This window comes from Centropristis striata, chromosome 7, assembly GCF_030273125.1.
Source record: "Centropristis striata isolate RG_2023a ecotype Rhode Island chromosome 7, C.striata_1.0, whole genome shotgun sequence".
Taxonomy (NCBI): domain Eukaryota; kingdom Metazoa; phylum Chordata; class Actinopteri; order Perciformes; family Serranidae; genus Centropristis; species Centropristis striata.
The window spans coordinates 15,366,957-15,390,750 of NC_081523.1; the positions used below are offsets into that span (position 1 = coordinate 15,366,957).

A 23,794-nucleotide genomic window follows, 5' to 3' on the forward strand; every position below is an offset into this window, starting at 1 on the left:
TCCTGGGCGGAAGCAGCATGACATAAAAATGCTGATCCTGAGGCCACGGTGAGCGATCAAATAGACTCTTTGCAGCGATGTGCTTTAAAAATTAGGGAAAAAGAGAGAAAATCAATAATCTCAGAATCAGGATCTACACGTATGCAGTTGACTATAGCATTTTTTTTTGGCTCTGGTGTTTCAAATGAGTGAGGAGTAAAAAAAATGTAAAAAGGGAGAGCTGAGACATCTTGGACATTTTGTTGCCTAGTAGGAAGGAGAAAAGCAGGTGGGTGTTGGAAGAGCTGGAGACTGGGAGGGTTAGGAGAGTGGGAGTTTGTACTTGTGTGACCGTCTCCCAACCACCTGTCTGCAGACGTGCCCAGAGGAAACCATAAACAAAACTGCACTCCATCTGAATTACAGTTGAAACAGGATTACAAATAATGATAACATTCTCACAAGCCGACAGGGGATTATCAAGCGGGAATATCCCTGATGAGACATTTCCGAAAATTATCAGCAATTGCTTGGAAATTTAAGAAAAAAGCCCACTTGAAATATAAACAAAGTATTGTTGACCCTTCCGTTAGTCATCCAAACAGCACGTCCATGTCCATTAATCAATACAAGTGATGCAAAACAATCTGCTATGACCACTTGAATGAGTCACAGTGAAGCAAAAACAGGAAGCAACATCTTCACTGACTTGGGACACGCTTCATCTGCAGTTTGGCCTTTGTCGTGTTTATGTGAAGCCACAACACTCATAAAGCACAATCTTTACATCTCCCTTGACACTTACTCTTCTTCGCCGAGGGGAAAGATGAAGAAAACAGATAAGAGGGTAGCTCAGAGTTGGGGAGAACTGCACTGTGTTTTTAATCATCGACTGCCACCATCAGAAATTGTCAAATGCCATATCGGTAAGCACTTCCAGGACTTTGGAGGTCATTTTGAGTGAAGCCAACTCTCTGTATCTGTAACCTGAATACTTTCACCAGATGGAAAACACAATCTGTTCAAACTCCCCCAAAGGGATTTGGCAAGACAGTGAGTTCACAGTACACACACACATACACACACACTCTAAAAAAGATTACAATGACAAGTATGCTTTTGCCAAATTATGGTAAAAAAAAAAAAGTCTCACCACAGCAGAAAAGAAGCAGACATATTTATATCATGAGCCGTAAGACAACAGCCAGCAGAATTGTGTGTGCATAATTCCTAAGCTCCACTGTACTCTCCTCTCTCCCCTCCTCCACTTTGTTTTAGTGGCCGTGTGAACAGCCGGTGGAAAAAAAACACTATTTGTGCAGTGACAAAAAGCAACCAGAAAGGGAGCAGAAGTCTGTAAATCAAAGTGCAGAAATCCTTTTTTTTCTCCCCCCAACAGCTCAGGCTTTTTAATAACACACAACAGACCGCCTGCAGGAATTACATGATCATGATTTTAAAAAATAAAAGTGCATTTGCCACAAACAGGAGACTGTAACTTTTCAACAAGCACTTAAGCCAAAACTTTTCAAGTGTCGAGAAATGCATTCATCCGTTTTTATTTTCATTCTTACAATCCCTGCAGAAAGACGCTCTCCGAGCTGGGTTATCCAAGGCAACCCAGTGTGTGCTTCAAATGTTTCAAACTGCACAAACTATGACACTCAGTACAAAACAAATGCACAAAATGTTCCCCCAAGCCTTTTAGAAACTACATCCACTACTGTCATCTCTCAGAAAGCGTTTCTCTGGCCGATCTGTGCTGTGCAAGCTCCGCAAAACAGATTCGTGGCATGTTTCTACCTCCACATAAAAGGTGAATCACACAGCGTAGCTACTACAGAAAAAAGGGGGAAAATCTCACCAGCTTTACAGGGATCCTTATAGTCGATCGCCTCTGATGTGGCACTGGGCTCCACATAGTAGCCTGGATCAATCGCCTCCAAATCGATCGCCAATATCACGCCGAGACAGGATAGGAGACACAAACATCTCGCCGTGAGATCCATTATTGTGGTGGGGGAAACGGCGAAAGGCGAGGGATAAAGGTAAAGGAAGAGAGAGGGACAGAGGGAAAGAGAGAGAGAGAGACAGAAGAGTGAGTGAGAGAAAGAGAGAGAGAGAAAATGGGAGGGTTTTTTGGTGGGGGGGAAACGAGATCCCTCCAGAGGGCGGGTTTTAAATTCAGCCTCTCTCCGGTGTCTTCTTGGCTCTTGGGGGCAGTGATTTCTCTCCTCCAGCCGGAGCTTCGGGCGAGTGAAGAGTACGCTGGCTGAGAAACTTTGATGATCTGGCAGCTCCACAGGGGCGTTGAAAATGCCCTATTACTCCGTGATGCCCCTGTGCATTTTTATTGCTCCCTAGTCGGCCCATCAGGGGTCCTTGAAGAGCATATGAGGGACTATAATTTGGTTCACTAGGCTACATATTATCTCTCTGTGAAGAATGTGGTGATAGTTTCTCCTCTGCCGCCTCCACACTCTACTGTTTATAGTTATAGACCATAATTCAATATTAAATCGACCAATGTAAAGATATCATCATATTTTCTCCCTGGGGTAAGAGCTTGTTGGAAAAAAATGTCCCCTGGCGTTTAAGTTTGTCTCCATTATGTCTATAAAAGTTAAACAAAAACTGTACTTACATGACATATTTAAGGGTTATTATTTTCTGTGTCTTTTAACAGTTTAATTAAAGTTGTTTACACTCAAACTCACTCATTCACTTTCCTTTTTTCTTCCCCTTTAACACGAACGCAGCGCAGAGACAGCAGAGCAGAAACGCGCACTCTTTACGCACGCACACGGATTCACACGTGCGCACTAGACTCCAGACGCCCACTCACACACGTGCGCGCGCGTGTGCACGCAAACACGCATACAAACAAACAGAATGAGCTTGACCTTTCTGAAGGGAGCATAAGGAGTCACGACTAAATTGAAGTGATTAGAGCGCCACCTGTTGGCAATTCACAGAACACTGCAGGAAGGGAAGTCAAATGTAAATAAATGTCCAAAAAAAAAAAAGGCAGGTGTATGTCAAGATAGTCTGAGTTTGTACACTACAGGCCAAAAGTTTGGAAGCAAGATCAAATTTGTACAAAAAAAGATCATAGTTTAATTGGTATAGTTTGCAAGAAAATGAACATGGTTATTATACAAACAGTCACTTATCAGAACACATTAGAACTGCAATTTTCGGGGTTTTGGGTTTTTCTTGCTTAGACTTTGCTTTCTTCAAAGTAACCTTCTCTGGCTTTAACAACAGCATGCCATATACGAGGCATTTGTTTATATTTATAGGCAAAGTCCCAAAAGCCAAAGAGCTGAAGTGAATAATGCAAACTGTTTAATTTAATTTTTTTTTTTTTTTTTTCCACTGAAGTTGTGACTCAAGTGCAAATATTCTTAACCCCAAAACTAAGCCCTTCTTCTCTTTTGTTTACATTTATTCAGTAATGGTCTGGTAGCATCAATGTATACCTAAATGTAAATTAAGGAAATGGTTCAATTCAATGAAACTAGTCTGATCATGCAGTAAATACATCCAAAAATCCAAAGAATTCATACTGTTTTTTTTTATTTTTTAAAAAGTCATTGTGAACAGAAAATTGAAGATTATTAAACCTGTATTGTCCTTGCTTCCAAACTTTTGGCCTATAGTGTATGTTTACTTGTTGTTTACTCATTTAGTAATTGGAACATGAGCTTCTCTGGAGACCCCAATAATAAACTACTGTAGGAGAAAAACATTATCGCAAAATATAAACTTATTTCCTCTTATAACCTCAACAGTTTTGTTTTTAATGTCATCTAAAGAGAGAGAAAAAAACCCAATTATCATTATTTTAGAAAAGTTAACTAGCATCATGTGTAAAACTGAGTTCCTCTTTCCCCCTGACTGTGTGTGATACTTTAAATTAGGACCCATGGGCAACACTTTATCTATTCTATTTGTCTATTAAAACTGCTTTTAACTCTGGTGCCCCAGGACCCCAATAAATCGGTATTTTTAAAAAGCACTAATTAGAATTAAAACAGAAAGTGATATGATAAATTGGAATGACAACTAAATAAAGAAATTGTGCAATATGATAAAAAGTACACCTCTGATGCCTGCGGATACCCCAGCCGGTATGATAGGGACTATCTAATTTATCATCTCGTTTTCATCTTATAATACTACTTGTTTTTCAGAATCACTATATAAAAATCTGTAGAAAAACAAATGCATATACAAAGAGTAAAGTACATGAACTAGCCTTTATACTATTATTAGAATGTTTGTTATTATCTACCTGCAGGGCCACTGTGTGTCTTGCTCATGTCCAGGATAAGAGGATCTCCCTTGACCCAGGGTCGGGGACACTGGCCAGGTGTTCCTGCCGTGTTGTGCCCCTGTCTACCTGTGAGCAGGGGCGAAATTCTGACTACAAAGGTGGAGGGGGCACAGTTAGTACAAGCACAAATCCTCCAAAGGGCTTTAGTTTTTTTAAAACCACATACCTCAGACCAGGGAGAAAAAAAACATGTTTTTCCATAATTCTGATATGTCACCTTCATAAAAAGGATGACTGTAACAAATTATTGTATACAGCAAAGTGCTGTAAAAGTGATCAAATTGATCAATATATATCATATAGAAAATAACCACTCCTATTGATTGTATTCAATTCACATTTGCACTAATACCTGCTCTACACCTCAAAGCAATATAAATATAAAAAAATATGATGTAATATGTTTCTGTCACAAGCAGAAATATCACACAGACACCTTTTTAAAAGAAATTCACTTTTACTCAAGTTATATGATGGTATGTTGGCATGTCACACCTGTAAATTGCATCAACATAGCACAGGGTTCGTTCTGCACATATTAAAGCATTTTGGTCTTACTGTCTTACGGTTCTATTTTCAACTTAATGAAACTTTAGTTTAACTAAATATCAACAGAAAATGTGGCCAGAAAGGAGAGAAATTAAGACATCCCCGCAGTTTCAATTGATCACAAAATATGATAATGCAAATAGTGAATATAAGCTGAAATACTCTTTCCAGTCTCACTGCACATCCAACTAATTTCTGCAGAAAATAACAGAACTGAGGTGGAGATTGGATGGGGAGACCTCAGACAGATTGCTTGAATATCCACTGCTGCTGCTGCTGCATATGATGATGATGATGGGAGTCTCTGCCAGCAGCTCTGTTGTTTTGTGTCAGACTGGCATCAGTTATCCTGTCCCTGCCTATTACATACAAAGCCTGGCTTATATAAGAGGGAGGAGACACACTCCTCTCTTTATCTTATCTGACTGCTGCCTGTGTGTGGAATTTAAGACAGGATGTCAGCTGAGATGAGTGGGCTGTGTTTATGCTGGGAACTCGGCAGTATAACTATCACGCATGAGCGCAAGCGCCTTCATTATATTTTGGACAAGAGGAGATTCTTAGCTTGCTCAATACAAGTGCTGAACACACAGGGCCAAATATTTACATTAGCAAGCAGGAAACACAGTTGAGTGTCCTTAGTTTTTTTCCTTTTTACTGTGGCTGTTTCAAACAAAAAGTCCTTACACAGGTGATGACACAGTGCAGATGGGACATACTGCATTATACAGTAGTAAATATAGCAGATACTGTTTATCGTAAATATGGAGGGACATGACCTTTAACGTAATACAGCTTTTTGAGTGCAAAGTGCAGATTATTCAAAGGAAGCATTGCACAGGTGCAACGCCAGGCATCTTTGACAGCATACTGTAGCTTCTGCAATCACATAATTCTGACAAAAATGACATTTAATTAAAGTTTACTTCTTACTCCGTCATATTTTAGGCCCATCATATGATTATAGGTTGTTTGTCATGGTGAAATAAAACTGTTCCACATAAAAGCAATTATTATGATGAACTGCTGCAATGACGTGAATATAATTACTGTGATAAATAAAACAGAAGCCACGACCAACATTTAAATATAGTTATTTCACAAATTATGGAGCTATTCAGAAATAAAGAGTTTTGACACTCTAGGCCTATGATAAAAGAGATGCAGAGAGATATTAATTAAAGGATTTAGACTTAACATACACTCAGAAAAAGCTTTTTTTTTTTTCTTTAGTTGAGATAAAGGCGTACAGTCTGCACCAAGGCTTTACAGCAGTATTATCACAGTCCAGGCAGCGTTCTCATGATATTATTTCCTCCAATGAGGATAACATGTGTGTCATGTTTTATACCTGGCAGTCAGAGTGTTAAAGGTGTAAGAAGAGAGCACAGACTGTAGCACGGATTGCAGTCCACTACCCATCTGTACAGAATATAGGAGGTTAAGCAACGCAGCAGCTCAGCCACCGCCGACAGCGACTGCCTGGCCTTTTCCATCCGTCTCGACAGGGGAGCTCTCTGGAGGATGTCAGGCAGGTGTTCTGCACGTTGTTGGGATGGTGCGTTCATCATTGCAGGGAGGGAACAGTCTCAGCAGCAGGCTGCGGCTCCCACATGCCTCTGGCACAGCACCAGTTTACATCAGGTGTATCGCCACACGGAAACCTTTCACTGCTGCAAAAGGGCACAGTGGAATTAATTAACTCACACTCCAGAAAATACAATCATAAGCCTATTTATATTAAAGTCTTAACAACAAAGCTATGTCTGACATTTACTTCTTGGGCTCTAGAACTGACTGTCAGCAACCTCAGAGTGCAAACAGTATCTTCAGTAATAATGAGAAAGGGTATTTTCAGATGTGCAGCTCCCTTTTGTAAACATCCTCCTATTCAGATGGATTAAGATAAAAGTTAGCTGAGGAGGTTGTTTTCACTCTGCAGACATGGCAGTTTTTTTTTACTTGATGTCCTATTATGATTAAACATCAAAATGTGAAAAAACCTTCTGGGTGGTGCCATTTCAAACAATAAGGACTCATATCAGTGTTTATACCCTTAAACTATTTTGTGTGCAACTTAATAATAATAATAATAATAATAATAATACATTCAATTTTTATAGCGCTTTTAAAGGTACCCAAAGTCGCTTAAAGGGACAGTTCACCCCGAAATAAAAAATACACATATTTTCTCTTACATGTAGTGCTGTTTATCATTCGGAGGGTTGGAGTTATCAGACACGGAGAGTATAGTGGAATTACTTGGCGTTCAGTTTGTAGTCCTCAAAGCACAAACAACATATTGGAAAAACTCAACAGCAATGTCTTTTTCCAGAAATCACGACCCGGTTGCTCAAGATAATCCACAGACCGTGTTGTGAGCAGTTTCATGTAGGAACCTTTCTAAAAAAGAAAATAGTTCCTGCATGAAACTGCTCACAATAAAGTCTGTGGATTATCTTGAGTAACTGTAGAGACACTTTTTTGGCACTTTGAGCATTACAATCAAATTGCCATTTATTTCCATTATATTCAAGAGAAGGCAGACATTTCTATTTCAGCAACTCAAACCAAAAGTCTAGATTGATTAATAGCACTACAGGTAACTGGGAAAATATGTATTTTTGATTTTGGGGTGAACTGTCCCTTTAAGAAACAAAACACTGTGTTAAATTGGGTAAATGATTACTATTTACGGCCTTTAATTACAGTAATAATTCATTTTTTAATATGTTACCCCACACTATGCCATTAAAATGATTTAATGGCATTATGAAGATATTCATAAGCTACCCAAGAAGATAAATTGTCCGGGGTTGTATGGATAACAATGTGGGCAGTGTGAAAGCAGAAAAGAAAGCAGTTGCATAAATCAAAAAGCAGAAGCCAGTACTTAACATCACATAAGAATTAAGTAAGTAAAAAGAGAGCTCTGTGTAAGAATGTGACTGTATTTGGAGGCATTAGATGCTTAAATGAGACACACCTTAGGCTCAAGGGTGCGAGCCAGCGTCACAACCTCACCAGCTTGGCTGAGAGATCCCACTCTACTGGGCTGCGCTCCTCGCAGGGTCACCGTTATCGAAGTGGGGGCTTTCTGCCCTACTGACACACAAACAAAACTGCTCAGCACTAATAGCTAGACATGCCAACCCCCCAAAATACACTATCAGTTAAAATGGGCTGAAGTATTTGACTTTGCCACAAAAAGTTGTCACAAATGCTGTGATGGACGTCATCAGTGATCTTTTTGCTTTGTGGGCAGGTTTGCAAATTAAAACTGTAGCAGGTTGTTGGATAATGAACAGAATGAAAGGAAAAATCAACTTTGGAGCTTTAGATAAGTGGGAGAGGTGAGAAATACAACGGATTCACACTAAAAGATAATAGAAAACAAACAGGAGCAATGAAAACATGGGTTTGATTCCAGTCTTTATTGTAACAACAGGAACACAGCTTGGGTAATGCCATGTGATAATGTTATTGCTCTTCAACACGTCTCTGTCAGCATTCATACATATGGGTATTATAAGCAGGTGATTCAATGGAAGGATTTACAAAATGTTATCACATGAGGCAAACAATAAACACAAACATGAAATGGCAGCTCTAACGAACAAATCTGACGTACAAAGCAGTCGTGATTGAACTTTTGGGTATTGTATCAAAGGTGGAGTCAGCGACTCTAATCCAGTACTTTTGGTCAGATTCGGACACACCATCCACGCGTTTCACTAGCTGTCCGTTCTGTGTGTGCGCTGACAAAAATCCAGTGTTCATACACAGCCCTGTGCTCTGTAAATGAAATGAACAAAGTGGCTTGGACTGAGCCACACAACAGCATTCCAGCCAAAAAGCAAGAGCAGGGCAGGACAGGGGAAAAGCCATGATGAATTAAGAGAAAGGCGGGAATGGAAAGGACGGTAAAATAAGAAGCACTGACAGGAGGGGTGTATTTGTTGGGGGTTGAGTTCAATTATCAACAATCTTACTGCAGAATCTCTGACTCCACCTCTAAAGATGTTCAACCATAGCCGTTGCTTTTAACTTAATCCACAATTCTTCTGTATCAAATCGTTTCATACATTTATATATATTTTACATCCATTTCTACATGAACATTATGCGTCAAATATAAGCTGCAAACTCAAAATGTCAACCCTACTTTTCCAATATGGCTCTTTCTGATCATGAAAACCAAATGGTCGTACGGCACAGATCTGCCCTCTGATGCTGTATATCTGCACACCTGACTATGTCACCTTATAACAGTCAGGTTCTTCCAGGCAAACCATCTACACACACGTCGACAGGGCTGTCCTTTACGGTCCTCTACTGCGGCAAGCCTCCCTGGCCTACAGACGTCCTGAACTAGTGTTTCCAAAACAAAGGATGAATGAACTCTGAGCATTCAACGTGGCCGTCGTGTTTTGGCAGTTCGAGACATACCAGCGGTCTGATTGGTGATGTGCGCCAAGCCGGGAAGGCTGCTGGCAAGTTTGGCCAGTCCGCCGTTCGTGAGCAGCTGGTGGATGGCGGTGGTTTTAGCCACTCCTCCTGTGGTGACCACAGGCACCGCCCGGAGCAGAGTACTGCTGCTGGTACCGACGGAGCTCAGGACCTGACCTTGGGGTTTCCCACAGACCGCCTAAGGGTGGAGGAGAAGACAAACAAGTTTAAGGTCTCGTCACAGAAAAAACAACAGACTGAGGGTCATCTTTTAGTCCTATTAGTAAACTTTTGTAACAGCTTGCATGTTTTCCTATTGTGTGTGTACAGTTGACATTCAGTTGCCATTATTAAATACACTAAGATAAAACTGAAATGTGTTGCTGATATTTAGTCTGTTCATATTGATATAAATAGGATGGACAGATATTTTAAAACACTCTCAACTACAAACCAACCTCTTTAAAAAAGTTTGGAGTCCCCTGAGGCAAGTTTTAAAGTGTGTAAAAATACTCTAGTGTTTACCCTAATAATAAAATATTAATAAGTAGAAAAAATAAAACAACAACAACAGAAACTCTTAAAAAGGGGCTGAAGGATGTCATCTTTTTCCTTCACGGTGAAATCCTTGATCTGGCCTTCACCCCACCAAGCTTAATGTTATTTTGCTGTCTGGTCTATTATTATTATTTTATTTATATTGGAGGAAACACTGGAAAGGTTCAGCCATACATGTTTGAGCCTCCAGACTATATGTTTCTCATTTTCTTTGGCAACTATACTTCAGTGCATTCTTAATATGCTTGAAAATTGGTTGTCAGCAGAGTATAGATCCTTTTGACTGGACTTTAAACAAATCTTTTATTCAATGTAACCATATAAGCAACAGGTACCTGGGTGCTGCCTGTATTAGCTGCTGTGGAGGGCAAGCTAGGAGCTTTGGTGACGATCTCCTGAAGACTGAAACTTAGGCCTTGTAGCAGACTGCTGGCGGAAGGCGCTGCACACAAACAAAAAAAGACAGTGAATCAATGGAGCTGAAAATTGGGTGAAATACTTGCACAACATCTCTTTTTACAAACATCTCCAACCCCCAAGCCCCCCCACAGGCCTAGATGGACGCACACACAAACACACCACACACAAGTCATGTCCAAAGGGTAGGGTTCAGGACAGCGACAGACAGCGATGGCGCAAGAGGTAATCAATGATGATGTTTGCTAGAATATGTTGTCCTCACACACTGTTCTCATCCAGTGTTCAAAACTTTAATCAAAGTGGTTAAAACTGTGTGTTTAGGTCACTGTGCTGAGATTAGCTGCACAGCTGAGAGTGCAAACAAGCGTGCAGGGCAGGACAGGACAGAGATACCTTGGGCAGTAGCCGGAGCTTGCGCCTGGACTGGTGTGGAGGACCCTGAAACCATGCAAGGCTGCACGCTGTTGAATGAGCTGGAGCCTGGGGACAGGGCACCAGATACCTCTGAGAGACTACCAGACCTGCAGTGACACACATAACCACCAATCTACTCAGGAGCTACCCCAGCAAGTGATGTTTGGCCATCACTCAGCTCCCAGACTACACCACTCATCAATCCCTCTGCACCAGACACACTTTTGTCCACAAGGGTAGGAGTGTGGGCGTGGGTGTAGGCATGATTAGGGGGTTTAAGCGCTCTATTGTGCCTGTGTGTAGCAGGGCGGGTTAGCTTACCGCTGTCCTGTGAGAAGTCCAGAGAGCTCCTTGGCTCCAGCCACTGTCTGTCCCACTGTCACTGTCAATGGCTTCCCAGAGACACCCACTGCATGGAAAAAATATCACATCATGATGACTTGTTTTTTAGGAAACCAAACAATACTAGGCAGTCTTGTAGGTATACGTGGCTTTCACTTTAGCAATACTGCACACCAAACAAAAACATGTTTATCTTCTTATTGCTTTATCTAGAGATCTGTATGAAGATGAGCAGCTAAAATGTTTTTCCCCATCCCGTCGGCCCACTACTGATTTAAATCAATCCACAAGACAAGAAAACAACAGTAGCAGTGTACTCCAATCACACAAACAAAAAAAGCCAAGGCAAGTTCACATTTTCACATTCTTCTGAAATCAGAAAGTACTAGAAGTAAACAAGTTGCCATTGCAGCAGTGGAGTCGCTCGACAATACCCCTGGATTGGAATACAAGATGTCATAGGAAGAGTCCAATACTGTACTTTTACCTTTACCTCCTATGTAATGCTGCGTTGACAATGATGTCTGGGAGTTGATTCATAATGTCAGTAGCCTAACATGTTGAAACAAGTAACCTCAGCTAAGTTAACACTGCTTAGCTATCTAATGTTAGTGAGCTTACAATGTCTCCGACAGCAGTTCTAAATCTCTTTTGTGTCAAGGACTTGGTAATTGAAAACCATTATGTCATAGACCCGTATTTGATAATATGTTACTTCAGGGACCTCCGTCTGAAAAGGTTTTTGTTGTTAGATATGTTGAAGACCAGCATTCTGTCATTGTCAACAACAGTTGAAGAGATAATGTGGAGGAGGTTGAAACCTGTGATCAGAACAGTCAGTCTTCTGTCTCTCACTCACACTGGGGTCACTTTTATAGTGAATGAAATAGTGAAAATAAACTGTTCTCCATTTTTCGAGTTCACAACCAATTGCTGAGGGGCTGTGGTGATTCCACACAATAAACTAACTCAATCAACTACTTATTTTGAAATAAAATGTTATCTACTGGAACTAGGTTAACCCAATGACCACAAAGTAAAGATTATTCAGTCAGCATCACAAATAGAACATGAACAATGGTATCTGATGTTTTGATTTAACGAGGGACCATGTTAACAGGTGACTTCACCGAATGGGTCACGGTTGCTTGAAGTGACGGCTTTTAAAAGCAAACAAAAGTAAAAGCCTTCAATTTTACTTACATCAGTTATAAACACATTCTCATCTGTGTTTTTTGTGTTATTAAGCTACTACATGCAACAGGAAAGTCAACAGTGAACACCGTCACTCAATTAAAGTGAAACACTGGAAGACCTGTTAAATAGGAGTGTTTGTTTTTTTCAAACCATAAAAAATTGAAACATAATTTAATTTGGCAGCAGACGGTCAATAATGTCGACATTTAATGCCAAAGTTTGTGCTGCCATCACTAGCCCTTTTCATACTGATTCCGCAATGGCATAATATATATATTGGCGTCCCCAATCTGTGAATTCACAATACAATCCAGCACTGTGGAACAAAGTTGGAGGAGACAGGAGTGTACAATAGGGGACGGCAGAGGCGAGATTTTACATACTAAAGCAAAGTTGTTCTGCATTTTGCTTAACATGATTTGATAAGTGATCACTTGTTCCCCCAATGACACCTATGGGGCATTCAGATTGAAGGCGAAAGTCACAAAGGCACACATATCGCGGCTTGAAACGGCAGTCAGAACAAGCCTGCTGTCACCAAGCAGAGCTGAGCACAGTGGAGCACAAAGCAGCTGCCGGATTCATCTCTACATCAAGCTACTGGTCCTGGGGTCTCTTTTGTATGTAATGAAGTAGTGATATCAGTGTTCTGTACCTTCCTGTGCAGCTGGGTTAATGGTGCCCCCTGCTGACTCGCTTTGGGAAACAATGGTGACCTTGATCTTGGCTCTCTTGGAGGCTTTGCTTGGCGTGGGACTCGGCGCCTGCCTCCTCTTGCCATGGGACCTCAGTTCATCTCTGTCCAGGCCCTCCATCTGATCACTGGTCACTGGCACTGCACCACACAAACAAACACAGGTATTGACCAGACGGCTGAGGGGGGGCTTGAACTTGGGCTGTATTAACTTTCTGTAAACCCATCATTGATATTAAATCCAATTTCAGTGCGATATTCTTATAAAATCGGGCAATGGAAACAAGGAAAGGAGTGAAAAGACAAAGAGGAAAGAGATAGTAAGAGGGACAGACACTTACCAAAAATACAAGGAGGAGTGCCAGGAGGAAGATTTTTCCTCACAAGCATGTTTTGTTTCATAAAAGCAGCAAACTGAGCTGGAATGAATTGGAAAAAAAGCCGGAAAAGAAAGTAGTAGGAAGAGAAGAGACAGAGGATGAGAGGAGAGTATTTCAGTCATGTTCCATCTTGCCCAATCAGATGTTGTGACGTGATAATATCTTAATTATTTTTCCATTTTGCAATCATTTTCACATCTTATACCACCCCGTCTGCTCAGCTCGCACAGCTTTTGCAAAATTCAGCAGAAGGTGAGGTGAATGATTCATTGTAACAAGTTTGCACAAACAATTGGGGCAAAAGCAAGAGCTGTGTACGCACAGGTAGCAGGGATCACTGTGCACATGTTTGTGAACGTGACTGTGTTTTCAATGCCTCTGGAGTTGCGTGCGGTGGTGAACTAACCTTGAGCCTGCTTGTGAGTGAGGACAGTGCCAGAGCGCTGCATGTGTGTCTTGAGGAGCTGCGTGGCTGTGATCAGACTGGACTTCTGTGCTGGAGACAGGCCAGATGTCTTGGGTTTGGGACTTGAAGTGGGACTGCTACAGACACTCGACAGATCCTGAGGACACAGTAAAAGAGGACACCTTATGAGTAATGACTCATTAGTGTCAATCAATGAACTTTCAATTAAGCCCTTGCAAAACAAGTTTACACAATGCTGACTAAGCCTATCGACACCAGTGTAAATCTCTCAGGATCACAGGATACTGGAGTTGCAGTTTTTCCTGCACTGGCACACTGGAACTTACAACAACAACCCAGATCTACAAGTGCATCATAAAAATATGGCTTAAAAATTACATAAAAAGTAAATATATGACAGCTCCTAGCAAATCAAAATGCTGAAGCATGTGCAAAGGGGATATGACCTCTACTTGAGGCTCTGTCATTGATGTTGTGATGGCTGTATTGTATTTAATTGTTTATGTTAATTGTGTTTTAAATGTTGTAACTTGTCACTTTTATGCTGCCTTCTTGGCCAGGTCTCTCTTGTAAAAGAGATTTTTTAAATCTCAACGAGACTTTTTTTTACCTGGTTAAATAAAGGATATATATATGACATTGTTAACAGGCAACCAAAAAAAATGGAGCATTACCTTGATTAAAATGACTGATTTCTCCAGCAAACATTTGGAATAATGCAAATCAACAACTCTTTTTATTTTATTGCGCAAAAAAACAGACTGACCTCTGAGCCTGATGGTGAAATGGGAACTCTAAGTGCAGGAGAGGAAGGTCGCCCTCTCTCCATGTCAAAGGGAAGCTCCCGCCGAGGCCTTTTCTTCTTCTCTGTGTCCAGGTCCCTCATCTCCCCTGAGCCGTGGCCGTGGCCATCAGCCCGTGTGAGGACGCCTGACAAGAAGTCAGCTATCTCATCCTGCAGATCCACCAAGAAAGAATGATGTTATCAACATCACAGGCCAACATTTCTTTTTAAATAGGTACTGCAGAGGATGAGACACACTACAGACAAAACGCAGTACATTTAATATTTCCAGTTGTAAAGACCAACCTGAATGCAGCGGTCCACCATCGTCTGTGTCAGTCCCTCTGATTTCATCTTTGCTGAGTTGATTCTGTGGAGGGAGACATTTAGTGTGACAATTACCACTGAAAGATATTATCCCTTATACTCTGCTAGATAGAATATAAGTGTCTTGCTGTCCGAGGTTGTGACTGACCTTAGGTTGTCGTCTGATCCTCCCACCACCACCATGCTGTTGTCTGCCCTCAGCTTCTCTCTGAACTCCTCCATGCCTTCGATGCTGCACTGCAGAGCATTCTGGCCGACCACAAACAACACTGGGGTCTTCATGTCCAGCAGCGGGTCATCCACATCCTGCAAGTCAGTAGCACATTACCTACAACTCCTGACTTGAAGCCAAAGGCCAGTTTCTTTTTATAGAAACTGTAAAATTAAAGAAGCACCAACATAAAATAAGAAAAATGCAAGGTCTGAGGTCTTACCCCTCTTGGCCCGTTGACTGTTAGCAAAGGGAAGCCGAGACACACCACAGCGGTCAGATACTCCATAAGGGATACCTGTAATGATTCAGTATTTAATCATCTAATAACACCTTAAAGAATTAAAAAAAAACACTTTCCATGAGTGAAAAATAATTTTCCTCACATTCAATCACAATGTGTTAAAAAGAAGTTTTCTTACATGACAAGCGATGAGAGCACCAGCGTTCCAGCCAACCAGGATGATTGGTTTGTGGGGGAAGTGACTGTGAACCTGGTGGTTAAATTTAGATACATCATGTATAAAATTAAACACAAAGCAAAACAGAAGTTGTATTCAATATGGCTGTATTTTTCTAATTAGCCTCCATATACACGATCAATGGAGTATTAAAAGAAACGACTGAGACAAGATCCTTTTTTGGGGTAATTAATTTCAATAAAAGACAGCGTGTGTAAACCACAGCATGTGTGGTTTAATGTGCTTGAAGTGAAAATTGCCAGTTAAAATTGCACACACACAAAACTAAGATTTTCTTTTGTTAATTAAGCCACCATATGGCCATCCCTCATACAAGAATGCGACTGTGAATGGGCTCAAACAAATCAACTACAAGGATCTTACATAAGAACATAACGATTACACTCTTAACTACAGTCACATAAATAACAGAAAAGAACAGAGCATCCTACCTCCATGACCTTGGCCCTGACGGTGCCCAGCATGTGCTCCAGGCACTGTGTGATGCCAATGTTGGCTCCGCTGTTCACATGACTGTGCACTGGAATGACCTGACAAAGAAATAGCCATTATAGATATTTTACTGAGATTAAGGCAGTATTTCACCACTAAAACGACTGTTTGTATATTAATAACTCACTCATTTTAGCTTGAATTCTTTAAGAACTCTTGAAGATAAATGATAAACTTGGATTATGCTGCTCAAGTTGCTACAGAGCTTGTAAACAGATGTTACGAGATAGTTTTGCTGTTAAACTTGGCCCCTCATAAATTTTCATTAATCAAAAATCTTCTTAGTTTTTGGCTTCTCCGTTCATCGTGGAGGCATGCATAAAAAGCTTTCATCACATAAGCACCACAGGGTGAGTAACTGATATACAAATTGTCATTTAGGGGTTGAGTATTCCTTCTTTAGAAACCTTAATAGATTTAGAGTGAATCTTCAGACCTTTCCCAAACAAGAGAGCTGCGATTGCCAGAATCTCATTCGCCGTGAGGTAGAGAGAGCAGGATTGGTTGGACTTGATGAGGCAATTAGAATAAGTGGGGATCCAGGAAGCTTGCTCTGAAACAAACAAGAAAAAACATGCATCTGGTCTTTAACTGTTGCAGATTATAAAGAACAGGCTGTATAAAAATGCTTTACATTAAAAAAGTCAAGTGTTACCGGTTTGTTTTGAGACAGAACTCCAACAGCCGGGTCCCATGGCCGTTTCAGGAGCAGTGACAGGGCCTCTGCACTTGGAGCGCCGGTCTTTGCTGTCGTCAGCAACATCCTGTCAATCAGCAATGGCAACTTCCAAAACAGAAAGAGGAATAGCAATGAATCAGGAATCCCTAGTGCCAACAAATACTTGTGCAAAAATCCAACAGAAAATATAGGCCTTATTTGTGCTCTCCATTCAATGAAACACATCATACCTTGCTTTTGAGAGTCTGCAGCACATCCAGATAAGCAGCAAGCATTGCAAGGCTTAGGGATTCAATCATAGTGGTGTGTAACCACTGCGTCAGTTTGGTGTCCCAGTTCACACTAGCTAATGCATGCCGCACCTTCCTGGCACACTTGTCCACGGCTATCCTCCGCAAGATTGGCTCATTGGAAGCCTAAGGGAAACAAGATCCCACAAGAATTTACAAATGATGTTTATTGGCCAAACATATTGTACTGGTTTGTAAGTTTTTTTTCTCTGGCAGAAAATATGTTTACATGGTTCTGCAACAGCCTTCGAGATGTTGCTGCTTTGATATGGTGATGTGTAATAGGTGAAATTCATCCACTAATGCAATGACATAAGCTAAATAACCTATATGTTGTACAAACAGCCATTGATGCACAAAATATTTTGTACCCATTCGATCAACCAAGTGGGAAATACCAACTTAGCAATGCATGTAAAGTGTGCAATAACTGATGATTTTTAGAGAGCAATGCCAATTTTAATCCAGCACTAGAAGTTACACAATGTCTTAAATGAAAAGCTCTTGACAACAGAATTAGAAAAAATGAGCAGAACTTACATTTTCATTGGCCAGGCGAGCTAGTCTTTCAGCTTGTAGAGCTTTCAGGACTTTATTGAACAGTTTATTCTGAGCCACTGACCATCCAGTCCTGAAACAGAACATAGATGGAGTCAAACCAACGCACTGTAACTGAAATACTTTCAATCACAATGTCTTCTCGATGAACACAAGTGTCAAGTAGATAATAAATGAACAGTGGATTGCTCCAGATGTTTGATTACTTGTTTATATGTTCTTCCCAGTCATCGGGGGGTGGAGGGCTCTCAGCAACCGTGCGAGCAAACAGAACGTGTCGCTCACACTCCTTCATCACACTGAGAGCTTTCTGATTATCATAGAGAGGAACAGGTGTTGGTGTGATGGTCTCCACATCTAACACAGAATCTGAATCTCTGCAGACAAAAGGAAGGCAAAAAAAATGTTAAGTGATCAACTTGATTGCTAGGGGATTCATTTTATGAGAGCTACGAAACACAAAGGGGGCTGATGACAACGCCAAACTGTAGTCTGATATCTAGTTCCAATACAGATTAAGTTTAGGATCTTTTTGACTCACGACAAGGCTTCAGGCTGGCGACGAGGGGTGACAAACAGCGTCCTTGTGGGCCGGGCGCTGCTGGCATCTGGGTGGGCATTCCACGGCTTGGCATAGCTGTGGTCCAGAAATACCAAGTCCAGCTCTCTTTCATGAGCTGACAGTTGAAAAAGCAAGGATGTGCCCATTTTTCTTGCTGATATCTGGAAGTCCTTATCCCCACCACGATGCATCCTCTTCCTGGGCCCCAAAGGGCCCCGGGAAGAGCTCAACAAGGTGTGTGGATTCAGACCAAACTGGCAGAGAGGAACCAAAATGTATTAAGACAAGCTGAGAAAACAAGTAAACAACAAGAACTTTCTTAGTCTTGCACCAAAACTTAACATAATAAAGTGGCACATCACAGATTTAATATTGAGATATCGTCAAACAATTACATCCACGAAATCTAGATTTTCTTCATTCAGCTGTATTGTGAAACTCCTGTATGCCGAGAGGAATCCTGTTTATGGGAATGACCTAACCAAGCTAATGTCTTAATATGAATATCATGCATTTGTGTGCATGCATGTGAACATAGTCAGTGAATAGGTGGAAAATGTTGCTGTTGCTTTTTTTCTCTGTAATTTACTTGAAACTATCATGCTTGTTTGGCAATTAAATTAAACATATGCAGTACTTTCCACCTGCCATGTATTTAAATCACACAAAAGTATACGACAAAAAAGGCTTGGGCATGTGGTTATTTCATATAGACTACTTGTTTATTAGATTACCTGAAAATATGCTATATTGTGACAAATATTGTTATCTAGATATACAATTTCAAGATTTTGGCTATATTGTCCAGGTCTACGAATTGTTTAAAAAAACATCTAAAATAAACTGGCTTCCTAAATGTAAATATATATGCTGGTTTACTAAATCAACCCATTTCGTCACACAGTTAAAATAATTGCCCAAGTCATTTTTTGTCAATTTTTTTTTTTTTGCCTAAATCATCTCCTCCTCATAAACCCACTCTACAAAATATTTTGCATAGACTGTAGAAATATTTTATACAGTCTATGCAAAATATGCAATGTTAATTACCTTAAAATATTAAACGTAATGCCTGTGGATTATCTTATTCATGGGTGCGCTGTATTAGTGCTTAATTTAATTTTGAAAATTTGCTAGTGCCTTTTGGGATAATTCAGTGTTTTATTGTTGACACTAATGTTGGTAACACTTTACTCTAAGGTGTCTACATAAGAGTGACACGAGCGTGTCATAAACATGACATGGGATGTGTCATGAACATTAATGACACTTTGAAGTAACATTAATGCTCATGATACTTGTCATGTCATGTTTCTGACAAGCTTGTGTGACTTATGTAGACACCTTAAAAATAAAGTTTTACCATATCTCGCTTAAGTCACAAAGGCATGTTCGAAAGATTGCCTAAGTCATTTATTTCTCTTAAATTACATAATTTACACACAGTGTTATTACTATGCCAATAGCCATGCTTTGTTACATCCTTTTTGAGTGAAATGATCAATAAATGTCACATGTTACACTTTTAGTGAAGTGTTTTGTTTCCTGCGAAACTTGAAAAAATGAGTTAGGCAATTATTTTTAACAGGGTGACGACTTGCAATCTTCTAAATTATAGTAGATTGCATTTGTTTGGGGTTTGGACTGTCAAAACAAGATATCTGATGATGTTACCGTAAGACTCTGGGAAAGTAAAGGCCATCACTCGCTATTCTCTGAATTTATGTCTACAAAATGAATAATCGAGGGAATTAACGCAACTATAATTGATAAGGGAAACCATCACTAAGGTAGTTACCCTATGCCCAAGCATATGTCATGCCAGTGCTTTGTCCACGGTCAGCACCACCCAATACTGCCTTATACTGAGTATTACTATCTAAAATAATATCATTTACCTGTTTTGGGTTTCATATACCTTCTAAACTAATAACACGTCGACTAAACATTATAATTTTACGTGTCTGGAAGCTTAATATTCATCTTTAATGTTAACGCTTCGTAAACGGACTGATAACTGTGGGCTGGCCTGGCATGCTAACGTTAGCATAGCAAGCTAAAAGCTACGCAAATGGCGCTATCGCTGCGCTCTGCTGCTCACCTTTATCGCTTTTTTACTCCATGTTTGTCGAGACGGCTGCCACTCTTCTTTTGAGCCAAATAAAACCAAAGAAGGACGTATTTATTGGTTAATTATTGAGGTTATATAAACACAAATATTCAGTGCGTACAATCCACACTTCCTTTTGTTGTGTGATTCGTTGCCATGTTTGACTCTGAATCTTCTTTTTCGTGGCACTCAAAACAAGTATGGCAGTCAGGCCTACGTTTTAACAAAACTGGCAACCCAGTTTGTGGCGCGTCAGTGAGTGACGCAAAACAGGGACTGGATTACAGCTAAAGCTGGATCATAAAACCACTCTACAAAATATTTACAGTCTATGCACAATAACCAATTTTAATTACCTTAAAATAATTAACGTAATGCCTGTGGATTATTTTATTCATAGGTGCTCTGAATTGGTGCTTAATTTATTTTTTCTTACGTAAATTTGCTAGTGCCTTTTGGGATAATTCACATTTTAAGTTATTTCCTTAATATTTTAGGTAGGCTACTAAATAAAATGTGACTTTAAGGACATTTAGGCTACGAAATATGGAATGAGTGAGCAACAAACATTGTCTTTTATAACATTATAATTATAACTATTATAGTATTTTCCTTTTACATAAAGATTCCTGAAAACACAACAAAATTTAAACATTTTTTTTACATTTGTCTTTGGGAAAACATGGAGGAGGAGAGTGAAGTTACTAATTTTACTGCTTTGAGTCTTTGGGTTTTAACTCAAGTGTTGTATCATGTCAGTCAGTTGTTTTGGTATGTATGGAAGTTACAAATAAAAAAAGAATAAAAAGTAGGCCTAAGTTATCTCTTCAGAAAACATCTATGTGGATGTAATAAAGATTATAAATATTAATTTCCATTTGTGCCAATAGATTGCACTCAATTTCACACGCCCTTTAAAGGTAATTTTTTTTATCTCAGTCCAATTTGCCAGAATGACACCAAAATATTTAGATGTTCTCATTACAAAAAAAAAGTTGTGTAAAAGACGACTTAAACCAATGAACTACACAGTCACTCATAAATTTGGAATAATGTTTTTAAATAATTGTTTCCAGACACAATCCTCTATTAATTGTGGTTTCCTTTCCATTGTTATATGTTTGGAAGAGATTGATTAATACATTTTTGAGTAGATATACACTTTATCTTTCAAAAATTAAATCACATTGTCACAATCATTAAAAGGAAAGAGGTACAAAAAAAAACATTTTATTCGAACTTTATGGGCAACCGTGTTTTTAATGGTGGTGACATCTTCCTGTGAACTGGCCCCTCCCCTCCCTTTATTTAATTCCGAAGGTCCCTGCAGACACACTGTATAAAAGGCAGAACCTGTTACCTTATCTAAAAACAATTTACATTGATAAGTTTGACTGCCAAAATGGTGAGTTTTACCATTTTAAAGGTTTTGATACTGGTTGTTAGCTGCTTTTGTGTTTTGACAGGATAAATTTGTGCAAATCATGCAGATGAAGATGTTCACGAGTCATTTAAATGTATATTTGTTTTAATTTTAGTTTCCCATGAAGAAATATTTGGCTCTGGCTTTGCTGCTATGTACTCTGGCGTCTCTGTCAAATGCAGAATGCTATAGTAAGGCTGTGGAAGCAGGTAAAAGAAACCGAACACACACATGGAGTATGTTTAAGGTATATACATATGAGATTTGTAAAATACTCAACGCTTTTTCTTTCCTCCTAAAGGCGCGACTCATTGTCAGGACGATGTTGATCTAACGTGGCATGCTGTAGGATCCGAATGGAGAAACAGTGCATGTTGGAACTGCACTTGTGAGCGCTGCTGCGCTGCGTAAGTACAAAGATCACAACATTTGCAATTAATTTTTAAATCAAAAGGAAATCAATTTATCTCTGGATTTACATGTTGTGGTGCTGAATGTTTGTTCGCAGGTATTCAACCCCCAGAAGTTTCCCTGACTACTGTGTGTCACTTTTTGACTCTCAGACTTGTGAATACATAGTGCGCAGGAGAGACGACCCAACCGTACTTTGTCAAATTTATGCTGGATTTTTAACTTGATGGAGTCGTCTGAAGGTCTGAAGTGTTTTCTTGTATGAGAGAGAGTGAGAGGCATGTAGACGTGATCCCTCACTGGCTTCTCACCAGGAAACACTGCCTGTCTGGTTGGAGCACACGACCCAACAGGAAGCACAGCTGCTGAAAACTTAAAATGAAATACTGTCACAAATAACATTTGAAATATATGAATGAAAAGTGAAACGTGTCGTTGTTATTCTTTTTTTGTTGTTGCATAACTTAGTCTATATGAGAAAGAAATAGTTTCTGAAACAGAAATCCTGAAACCATGACGATGTAATCAGAGTTATCTCAGCTACTTCCTCCCCTACTTTTCAAAACAGAAAGGGGTTTAAGAGATGTGGGCATTTAGGAGGCACTGGCAGTCTCATAAAATACACGTTTCAGTTGCATTATGGGATATGTATGATACAATGTTTTTGGAACTGGATGTAAACTAGATTAAAAATAAAACTCTTTGATTTTGGCCATGCATGAAGGTCCATGAAAATCCATGAAAATTTCTTTCATGACCTTTGAGAGTGAAATGATGTGTTTAGTGGCTCATCTGTTCCAGACAAGATCATTTCACCCAAACTTACTGGATGTAGCAGGCAGATACAACAGACCACCCCTGGCTTTTGTTTAATTCCAAAGGTTTCTTTGCATTCAGATAGACACTATTGTATGATCTTTCTTGACTTTGATTCAAATCTGACCTGTCTGGAGTCACCATGCTGAGTCTTTATTCTTGTTTCTGAAATAATGTGGTGCTATTATTAATGGTAGCTAATAATTAACTCCAAATCCTCTTTTTCGTGGCACTCAAAACAAGTATGGCAGTCAGGCCTACATTTTAACAAAACTGGCAACCCAGTTTGTGGCGCGTCAGTGAGTGACGCAAAACAGGGACTAGATTACAGTTATGGCTGGATCATAAACCCACACTACAAAGTACTCGATGTTAATTACCTTAAAATAATTCACGTAATGCCTGTGAATTATCATATTCGTGGGTGCGCTGTATTAGTGCTTAATTAATTTTTTCTTATGTAAATTTGCTAGTGCCTTTTGGGATAATTCAAATTATTAGTTGTTTTCTAAATATTTTAGGAACTAACCAAATAAAATGTGACTTTTAGTACACTGAGGCTACGAAATATGGAATGAGTTAGCAACAAACATTGCCTTATTATGAACATAAAGAATTATATTTTTTTCCTTTTAGATAAGAATAGATTCCTGAAAACACAACCACATTTCTAAAACATTTTTTTTACATTTGTCTTTGGGAAAACATGGAGGAGGAGAGTGAAGTTACTTATTTTACTGCTTTGAGTCTTTGGCTTTTAACTCAAGTGTTGTATCATGTGAGGCAGTTGTTTTGGTTTGTGTGGAAGTAAAAAGAAAAAAGGAGAACAAGTAGGCCTAGGTTATCACTTCAGATTACATCTATGTGTCACTTCAGGTCATATGACACCTTGAGTAGCCGT

At 39.7% G+C, this 23,794-nt stretch overlaps 2 protein-coding genes across 7 annotated transcripts in view; both read right to left on the reverse strand.

Annotated features, from left to right (window-relative positions):
* The window catches only part of bmp1a (bone morphogenetic protein 1a), a 39,130-nt gene extending 37,038 nt beyond the window's left edge, over positions 1–2,092 (reverse strand). The window contains exon 1 of the mRNA XM_059337425.1: positions 1,844–2,092. Within this exon, the coding sequence (XP_059193408.1) occupies positions 1,844–1,988 (145 nt within the window). The 5' untranslated portion in view covers positions 1,989–2,092. The remainder of the gene's footprint in view (positions 1–1,843) is intronic.
* A 2,663-nt stretch (positions 2,093–4,755) lies between these two features.
* kansl3 (KAT8 regulatory NSL complex subunit 3) lies at positions 4,756–20,450 on the reverse strand. 6 transcript variants are annotated; one of them, XM_059336851.1, is made up of 22 exons: positions 20,235–20,450; positions 18,113–18,387; positions 17,778–17,948; positions 17,554–17,644; positions 16,954–17,139; positions 16,700–16,828; positions 16,481–16,597; positions 15,984–16,082; positions 15,493–15,564; positions 15,294–15,368; positions 15,008–15,165; positions 14,839–14,902; positions 14,515–14,703; positions 13,728–13,884; positions 13,283–13,360; positions 12,903–13,082; positions 11,030–11,117; positions 10,688–10,815; positions 10,210–10,316; positions 9,317–9,515; positions 7,854–7,969; positions 4,756–6,540 (listed from the first exon to the last, which is right to left on the reverse strand). In XM_059336851.1, exons 2-22 carry the CDS (start codon positions 18,322–18,324, stop codon positions 6,535–6,537), a joined length of 2,622 nt encoding a protein of 873 aa, XP_059192834.1. In that variant the 5' UTR covers positions 18,325–18,387; positions 20,235–20,450; the 3' UTR covers positions 4,756–6,534. The 6 variants fall into 6 exon arrangements, with proteins under 6 accessions (XP_059192834.1, XP_059192833.1, XP_059192839.1 ...); XM_059336850.1 differs by having other exon boundaries at positions 7,854–7,972; XM_059336856.1 differs by lacking the exon at positions 13,283–13,360 and having other exon boundaries at positions 20,235–20,449.
* Between the last annotated feature and the right edge of the window lie 3,344 nt (positions 20,451–23,794).

Excerpts from the sequence above, each read along its gene's own strand:
- kansl3 (XM_059336850.1), bottom strand. The coding sequence starts at position 18,324 with ATGCATCGTGGTGGGGATAAGGACTTCCAGATATCAGCAAGAAAAATG. Across the intron at positions 15,369-15,492 it reads GTGCTCTCATCGCTTGTCAT|GTATCCCTTATGGAGTATCT; the intron begins GTAAGAAAACTT and ends GAATCATTACAG. Across the intron at positions 13,885-14,514 it reads TTTCACCATCAGGCTCAGAG|GATCTGTCGAGTGTCTGTAG; the intron begins GTCAGTCTGTTT and ends CTGTGTCCTCAG.